Raw genomic sequence first — 9274 nt, 5'->3', positions numbered from 1 at the left:
AAGCAACAAACTACTGGAAACAATCCTCTTATTACAGCTCAATGGACATCAGCCAGAGCACACAATGGGTTTGTAATACCTGGCTGAATTTCAGCGTGTTGACTGCTTTGGTTCTTTTTTTTCAACAAGGTTTGATGGATCCTTGGAATAGTGGGATGCGTGCACTTTCGGGTGCAGAGGCAAGAGGTAGTAATATGTTTGTTTTATTATTTAAAAGAAAATATGTAGAAGTAGGTATATTTGTTGCTACCACATGGCACAAGTGGTTAGCTACTCTATTAAAAAAAGGTATATTTGTTGCTCCCATGTTTTTTTCTTGCGAGATTTGTTTTTAGAAAAGGAGGATGACCCCCGCCTCTGCATCTGGGCGATGCATACGGTCACTTTATTAATTATTTTAATAAGACCTTACAAAGTAATACAACAGTAAGACTAAAGGCGCCGTCTAAGCACCTCTATCCAGCTGATGAAGGGGCGCAGATAGCCTGGCCTAATACCAAACAGACATCGCAGCCAAACCTAACATCTAAGACCTGAGAACCCATTCAGGACGCCTGCCGGGCATGGGTCTCACCGGTCCGGCGTGCACTCAGATGTCGTCGCCGTCAACTGCCACTGCTCCATCTTCAAAACTGTACTGCTGCATCAATCTTGCTCGGTCTAGCTATTGTCGACGCCACCACGGCGCCAAACGGCACCTCCTCCCTGCGCGCAAACAGCTGAACACGTCGCGGTCGCCATTGATACACCTCAGCGCCATGCTGTCAGGTATCACCAGCCGACACAGCTTGAAGTCCTTGGAAGATCTGCCGTGCGTAGCACCTGCCGACCAGACATGACAAAGCGTAGCACCTGTCAGTCAGGCATGACTTGACATCACCACCGAAGTTCCATGCAAGACGAAGCCGCTCCACCTCCTGCCTTGCGAGATTTGTTGCTCCCATGTTGATACCTACTACTCCCTCCGTTCCGAATTACTTGTCTTGTACTTGTCTAGATATAATTCGGAACCGAGGGAGTACGTAAGAATGTTTTTGAATCCCTCTGGAGCGCAGGCAGCATTTGGACGTTGTAGATCTGCGTGTGCCGGTCTGTAGGAACTTGTTGTTGCGACTGTTGCAGTAGAAGAAACGGGCGAGGACAAGAAAGACAGGCTTGCACAGCCAGCTAGTGGAGTGAAGTGGAAGTGTGAACCACTCTAATCTTATGGAGGCTTGTCCCCACCGGCCAGGCGGCTCAGTGTCACTGTCACGGGCTCGCTGCCGCCTGGACCTTGTCCCTTCCCCACTGAAAGAAAGAAAGACTTTTAATAAGCAAGATTGGATACTAATTAATACCTAGCACTACCACCAAATAAACCTCATAAAGAGAATCCATTCAGAAAAAGGAGCCTCCCCTCGGAAAGGAAGCTAACAACCAAGAAAGAAAGCAAGAAACAAACAGCCAATTCGAGATTCATTCCGTCGCCAATCACCAACCCCTTACCTTTGCCCCCCACCCCACACCACACCACCGTCCTCCATCCTCACCCTCACTCCGCAATTCAGACAAGGAAAGGAAATTCCTGAAGAAAGCACGCGAGGAGCTCCTCCAAAGCACGCACCACCAATCTCTGTCGGAAGAGGAGAGGAGAGGCAATCCCCTTCCCTTCCCTTCCCTTCCCAGCAGGAGCAGGACAAGCTGGGCGGACAATGGGGGCTAGGAGCAGAGGAGGCACACGCAGCCTGCTCCTCCTCTCGCTCCACCTTCTCTGCCTCCATTCCTGTCTGCGCTGTAAGCTCTCGGTCTCCTCTCCATCCACATACGCTTGCTTGCCACTGTGCTCTGTTTCTACGCCTGCTAATGTTTGCCTGCAGGCTCGGTCTCCGCGGCGGGCTCCGGCGACCCCTACGTCGGCGTCACGATCGGCACGGCGGTAACCAACCTGCTGTCCCCGTCGGACCTCGCGGCGTTCCTCCGCGCGCAGCGCATCACCCACGTGCGCCTCTACGACGCCGACCCACGCCTGCTCTCCGCGCTCGCCTCCTCCGGCGCCACCGCCATCGTCGGCGTCCCCAACGACGAGCTCCTCGCGCTCGGCTCCTCCCCGGCCACCGCCTCCGCCTGGGTCGCCCGCCGGGTGCTCCCCTTCGCCGCCGCCAACTCAACCACCCCGGGCCTCATCTCCGCCATCGCCGTCGGCGACGAGGTCCCCACCGCCCTGCCCTCCGCGCTCCCCATCCTCCTCCCCGCCATCCAGTCCCTCGCCGCCGCGCTCACCGCCGCCAACCTCTCCTCCATCCCCGTCTCCACCCCGCTCCCTTTCTCCATCGTCCTCGAGCCCTTCCCCCCGTCCCAGGCCTACTTCAACCAGTCCCTCGCCAAATCCTTCCTCCTCCCGCTCCTCTCCCACCTCGCCAACACCTCCGCGCCCCTCATGCTCAACCTCTACCCCTACTACTCGCTGATGCAGAGCAGTGGCGTCGTCCCCGTCGACAACGCCATGTTCAAGCCGCTCCCGCCGTCGCTGGAGATGGTCGACCCCAACACGCTGCTCCACTACACCAACGTGTTCGACGCCATGCTCGACGCGGTGTACGTCGCCCTCAAGAACCTCAACGTCAGCGCCGGCATCCCGGTGCTGGTCACCGAGACCGGGTGGCCGTCCTACGGGGACCGCAAGCAAGAGCCGTACGCCAGCAAGGACAACGCCAACACCTACAACTCCAACCTCATCAAGCATGTCACGGAGAAGCCCGGGACGCCTATGCGGCCCGGCACGCAGGCGAGCGTGTACATCTACGAGCTCTTCAACGAGGACCTGCGGCCGGGGCCGGCGTCGGAGGCCAACTGGGGGCTCTTCCACGGCAACGGCACGCCGGTGTACCTGCTCCACGTGACCGGGAAGGACGGTTTCTTGGGGAACGACACGACGGACCGGACGTTCTGCATCGCGGCGGACGACGCGGACGAGAAGGCGGTGCAGGCTGCCATGGACTGGGCATGCGGCCCCGGCCGGTCTGACTGCACGGCGATACAGCCCGGGGAGGGGTGCTACGAGCCCAACGACGTGCGGAGCCACGCCTCGTTCGCCTTCAACACCTACTACCAGTCGCAGGGCAAGGCCGGCGGCTCCTGCTACTTCCAGGGCGCCGGCATGGTCACCACCACCGATCCCAGTGAGTACTACCAGTTTCTGAATTCTGACGCATATACTCCTACTAGATAACATTGCTTGAGAAATGGATTTTTCCTTGCTAATTTAGTGAGCATCGGTCGTTCTTGGGTTTGACATTTGATCATTCTTCTGTTTGGTCTTCCAATGGCAATTGGTCGTGTGTAGTTTTCTGCCGTTCCTTTTTGGTTACTTGATTGCGCGCTTGGGATTGACAAAGACTTGGTAGCAATGCTTGTAGTATCATGTCTCATGAACACTTATTCTCATGCTCGTGAGTGGCGACAGGGAGTGAGGAACTGCACATCCTGAATTATCTGACAAGTGACTGCTTAGAGATTTGCAACTGCTTATCAGTGTCGATGGTTGCATAGACAGCACAGTATGGCGCCAGACCAATTCAGGGCAGACGTATAGTATTATGTCAATAATGCAATAAGCCAGTGGAAGTGTTTTTCTTCCGGCTTCAATTTTCATTCATGTAGGAGCGACGCCATTGTCACGCCCCAAAAGTAGATGGCACTCATGGAATCATTCCGGAAAGTTGTTCGATTTGTCTTATCATTGGAGATTGGAGACCACTTTGCAATTAGCATTTCCACTGCAAAGAAAGTTGCAGTTAGTATTTATTCCATTGATGTGGTTAGGAGAAGGGTTGCTTTTCTTAGTTCTAGGACTGGTAGGGGATATGACTAGTGCAGCAACCAGGTGTGCTATCTGGTAGGAATTGTTATTTCGTGTTAAGGAAGGTATGGCTTAGGGCCTCCGGTCGGGGCCTGATGATTGAGCCCATGTTGCCCAGCTTTTATCAGAGTTCAGAAAATCGCAAGCCCGCTCCTTAGGGCATGGCCAATGCTCCACCGTGGAGTGGTGCTTCAGCTATACACGTAGGTTCGGATGGTCCAGCATGCTGCTTGCAGGCCAAAGCGGTCTCTTGCAGAAGAACCGGCCTCCTCGAGCAGAATGGCAGGAAAAGAGAGGAAAAAGCTAGCCAGCGTGACATCCCAAAATATGACCTTGTTTTAGGCTTGACGGTGTATGACCGCTCGAGAGGATTGTTCAGATATGACCTTTCTACAAGGCTAAATTGTGAGCTTTTAGATAGCTAATTAGTGCTACGAAAAGGTTGGTTCAGAACAAACTACATCATTCATTTTGCAGCATCATTTCTGAAGCTTGCCAACACACGATTCTGGTAACTCATCCGTCATCCAGGTCCCAGCTTTCAGAGACTTATGGATGATGTTTTGGTACCCATAGCCCGCTCTTTTTAATATCACTCGAGTCCATGGCCACTTAACAGAAGCTGAGCTGGTTCTTGCTGTAGATTGTATGATAGTAGTAGTACTCTGCCAAGTCTGCGAGAGTGCTCTGGGCGTGGAGCGTCTTGATCTGATTGGCCCCAGCCACAGTTCCATTTCACAAAGAGAAAAAGGGCGCCACAAGAGTGCAAAAAAGAATCCCCTTTCTCGCATGTGAGTAGGAGCAACGATATGTTCACATCACATGCCAAGGCCTACATTCGCATCTCTTCAGTCTTCACTCCCATCACTTTCCTCAGCTTTACCATCTCATTCTTCTCACCAGGCTTATTTTTTTACAAAAATATATATTTCCTGAATCTGTTACCTCTGAAATTCTTGCCCAAGTTTTAATTTCTTAATAGGGCCTTCAGAATGTCATCTGAACTCAGTGGGGGGAAATGATTGCTGTTTTACTTCTTCTCCCTTCGTTAAAGTATAATCATCACGGTTTTGCATGCATCTTCGTGCTTGTTTTTCATAGTGTCAAATATGGCTGCATTGAATTGCTCTCCCGTTCAACATACTTCAAACTGTTGGTGGAAAAATGTTTCAGTAAAGATTGCTACTCCTCAGAAAAGTATGGTCATGGCTAATTGTAAGGTAGTATACGTTTCGCATACATTATGGCATGTGGCATGCTTCAAAAGCTAAAGCTGAGATCTGAGATCTTTCTTGTTACACATGATGGCGTACGTGTAGATATTCCTGCATTGGTACGCACTGCATTTTCATGTGCAACCTACTCGGCTGGAGGTTTGAGCATTGTTGGGTAGCAACGGGAATCTTTGGAGTTCTGCCTTTTTGGGGGGCAATATCATTCCTTGCCATATTTGATGATACATTATTACTCCTACTCAAAGTTTCGTCGTCATGCATAAATTGGCCCTCTATATAGAGGTGTCCGTTTAACTGCTTTCGTGGCCTATGATCAACAGATGAACTCTGGTCAATAACATCGTTTACATCATGGTGCCTTGTTTAATCATGGTTCACGGATATTGACATAGAGGCCCTTGTTAGGAACTGAGGCACTCTTGCCCTTTGGATTGCGGTACCGTTACCATCTCACAAGAGGCTTTTATCGAGCTAATGTAGCGAAACTGAAGTACTGAACTCCCGCTAGTTGCAGCCAAGTAGGAACCTATTTGGACAGTGGCTGTTGTCCTGAACAAAAGCAACTTTGATAATGATTTTTCGGATAAAAGGTACTACGTACTACTAATATTTATGTTAGAGAAAAACTAAGGGAAAAGATGAAGTGCATGCTAGGATTTTTCAGATCTGGATGCCATCTAGACAGACCTTTTGAAATTCATAATACGGTTCAAGAGTCCAGACAAAGTGTATCCATGCAAGTGGCCCATTGGAGTGTATGTGGGGAGCATGTATTGTTTGTCTGGTATGGGAATAGTATTATTATGGACACTTTCGTATGGTGTTCTCCCATTCTTCTTCCCTGGTTGATTTTTTTACACAGCAATGTTACAAAGTGCTGCTGCAGATTAGCAGTTCGCCGGGGTCTGAACATTTAGTGTTTCTGTATCGAATCTACTTATATCTTTTTCTTAGGGAAATACTCGTATCTTTTTAATAAGTGTCAATCAGTCATTGACTGGTACTCCCTCCGTTCGGAATTACTTGTCGTAGAAATGGATGTATCTAGACATTTTTTGGTTCTAGATACATCCATTTCTGCGACAAATAATTCGGAACGGAGGGAGTACAAGAAGTACAGAACGGAAGCTCTGTGTGTACTTGACTGACCTAGATGTTAGGGACGCCAATGGGGATGCGGATGCTGTCACACATGGGCCCAGCAAATAATAATTATGTGGTCCTTAGTGCCTACAGACTGTTTCCTTTTTCAAATTAGTAATGTGTGCTACAAATACTACAAATTGTTCATACACGTGGAACTGAAGTTAGATTCAGGCTTCCAATATCATACCAGAACTCATTTCATACGTAGATTCAATTCAATTTTGCAGCTTGTACTCCCTCCGTTCCAAATTACTCATCGCAGAAATGGATGTATCTAGAACTAAAATACATCTAGATACATCCATAGCCGCGACAAGTAATTCGGAACGGAGGGAGTACTATTTACTAAATCTAGCATGGATTCATTCCTGCTTTTACTAGTAAAGAGGGACTGTTCTGATGGTAGATTTTTACTCTGTGTGTTTATTTACAGGTGCAAATAACTGCTAGCACACTGTTGAAATTTTCTTCATGTTCTCTTACCTATGTTCAGAAGTCACATTCTTTTTCCAGTCTCATCTGAGATATTACACATTTCTAGAGTAGCTTATTTTGTTCAAATATTTGACTACTCTTATCAGCTATCACTGTATCATATATTGCCTCAAGGTAGTTAACGGACAAGGTGATAGCAAATTACGCTTTCATGTTGGTGCATTATCTAAATTTCATGCTGATGAGTTTGCTAGGCTGCTTTAATCTTTTACTAGTATTACTTTCAGATTAACGCTGAAGGTCCTTTCTGATTTTCTAACCAGTCGATACATTTTGTTGTACAGGTCATGATAGCTGCATCTTTGTTGGAAGGTACATTTCTGAATTTTTTTTATTCAAATGTCTGAAAGATCTTATACTTCAGTATTTAAGATATGTCCAACCAATTTTGTATGCCACATAATACAAGTAACCTGGGTTAGAGTCCTTTGCTTATTATAAGGAAATAGATAATTTTGATTTGCTTTCAAGTCTCTCAGTAGAATACTTAGCAGGACATAATAGAACCCCTGGAATTAAAGAACCCTGAATTTCTACTAGAGCTTGAGAATGTGACGACCAACTTAAATTTCTAAGACTAGAAACTTCTTGTCTGAATCACAAATTCATAGCCTACTCTATCTTCTCAATTTCGGACATATCTTAAATAGTGAAGTATAAGATCAAGCCACAATTTTCACCAAATATGGACTACTTCTGATGCTGTATATTCATGCAGTAAACTGTATAGCAACGTCACCAAATCTGACGGTGCAAACACAACCACGACGCAGACAAGTGATGCTGAAGGATCTGCGGTATGGAGACTGAGAACAGGAAGGGAGAAAGGTTTCTTGTCGGCCCTCCGTTTGCTGTTGAGCCTGATGGTGGTGGTTATCATGACGAATTCAAACTTTTGGACATAACAGGAACGTGTTAATTGAAGAGAATTAGAATTTTTGGAATGACATATTAGAGGTGGGGGCAGTGGTTGTATGCTTAGTGATTCTTTATTGTTAGATAAGCATCAATAAATTATTCTTTTTTTTCTCTTCGAGATGCTTGATATGCTGAAATTTCAAACATCTCAAGACATCCATGATGTGAAGTGACCTGACTTGTCGCAAAATGTATATCACAATCTTATTCTTGCGATGAATGTAGTACATGCTTAAGATGTTGGTTAAAGAACAAGAAGGACGAGCTTGTGTGATGTGAATGCAAGTAGGCCTTTCTCGAATTCGTTGGAACCACCTTGGATTCGTTAGACACGAGAATGCACATGGTTAGTGGTGGATCTAGGATTTGAAAATGTGGGGGCAACCATTAACAACATTCCAATGGATAATTTCTTTTATTACACAACACCAAAGTTTAGTATGATGGACAAGCATTGCGCTAGTAGAATAAAAATTATAATTTGTTTGTGGAGGCCATGGCCCCATTACCCCACCCCTAGATCCGCCACTGCACGTAGTACATCATGGCTTAACATGCCCAGTATTTTAACTATGGTTCGGTCACCAAATTTTTAAACTATGGTTTAGCACCAAATTCCAGAGTTTGAAACCCCAAAACACATCTTATTTTGCAGTTTCAACCCGGACTTGGTTTTCTCCCGGTTCATGCAAAAACAGGCGAGTTCAACCTGTTCTCTCTGGTCCATTTGCGGGGCAGTCCAGAGAGCTTAAGAAACCACATGCCTTAAGCATTTTTTCTTAAGAAAACAAAAAATATATTAAACATGTTTTTGATATATAAAAAATGTACATGGTGTATGAGAAAAAAAACAATATATGTTTTTTAAATGTTCTTCAAAAAGGTTTCTGATGTATACGAAAAATGTTCAAAGTGTATGAACAAAAGTAGAGATCGAAACATATGTTTGGAAAAAACTAATCATATATTTAAGAGATATTAAACATATATAATTTTATATATTTATTGCAACAATTCAAAAAATGTATGAAAAAGCAAATAACCATCAAAATATAAGTTTGAAAGAAAGTTAATCATGTATTTGAAAAATGTTAAAGATGTATAAGAAAAATGTAATCGATGTATACGAAAATTTTAGACTTGTGTCAAAAAAATTCAAAGAAAAAAACAAGGAAAACCAACAAAAGAAGAAAAAGTGAAAAAGAAAAGAAAAGAAAAGAAACGGCTGAAAATCAAGAAAAGAAACAAAGAAAACCAATAAAAAGAAAAACAACAGAGAAAGACCAAAAAATAAACAAAGCAAAAGCAAAACGAAAAAAGATGGGTCAAAACCAGACAGGTATAGCTATTACTCCCCCCTTCTTAAAATATAAGGCACGCTTAACTTTTCACGGTCTTTGATGCATGACTTTGTCTATTAATATATACCAAAATACTGGGATTGAACGTGTATCAATAGTATCATTGTATTTGTCTGGTAAAACAATTCTATTTCATATGTCTTTATGATAATTTTATAGTTATACAATAAGTAAAAATTATAGTTAAAGTTGTGCGACAAAGACAAAAAAAATCAATGTGCGTCTTATATTTTGGGAAGGAGGGAGTAGACAACAAGGAAACAAAAACTGATGTACAACCA

General features: G+C 45.2%; 1 protein-coding gene across 1 annotated transcript; it reads left to right on the top strand.

The window, feature by feature from the left end:
* The first annotated feature begins 1407 nt into the window (after positions 1-1407).
* Positions 1408-7887, top strand: LOC125537256 (glucan endo-1,3-beta-glucosidase 1-like). Its single transcript, XM_048700550.1, has 4 exons — positions 1408-1773; positions 1857-3158; positions 6999-7026; positions 7433-7887. The coding sequence occupies exons 1-4, from the start codon at positions 1692-1694 to the stop codon at positions 7617-7619; spliced, it is 1599 nt and encodes a 532-aa protein (XP_048556507.1). The 5' UTR covers positions 1408-1691; the 3' UTR covers positions 7620-7887.
* The last annotated feature ends 1387 nt before the right edge of the window (positions 7888-9274 follow it).

The sequence above is a fragment of the Triticum urartu genome, chromosome 2, assembly GCF_003073215.2.
Source record: "Triticum urartu cultivar G1812 chromosome 2, Tu2.1, whole genome shotgun sequence".
Classification (NCBI taxonomy): domain Eukaryota; kingdom Viridiplantae; phylum Streptophyta; class Magnoliopsida; order Poales; family Poaceae; genus Triticum; species Triticum urartu.
Note: the sequence above shows the minus strand (reverse complement) of the source record. Positions and strands in the feature narration are given on the sequence as shown.

What these genes read in the sequence shown, in the direction of transcription:
- LOC125537256 (XM_048700550.1), top strand. Translation starts at nt 1,692, where the DNA reads ATGGGGGCTAGGAGCAGAGGAGGCACACGCAGCCTGCTCCTCCTCTCG. An exon ending in GGTCACCACCACCGATCCCA is followed by an intron (nt 3,159 to 6,998) that starts GTGAGTACTACC and finishes TTTGTTGTACAG; the next exon opens with GTCATGATAGCTGCATCTTT. An exon ending in AGCTGCATCTTTGTTGGAAG is followed by an intron (nt 7,027 to 7,432) that starts GTACATTTCTGA and finishes ATATTCATGCAG; the next exon opens with TAAACTGTATAGCAACGTCA.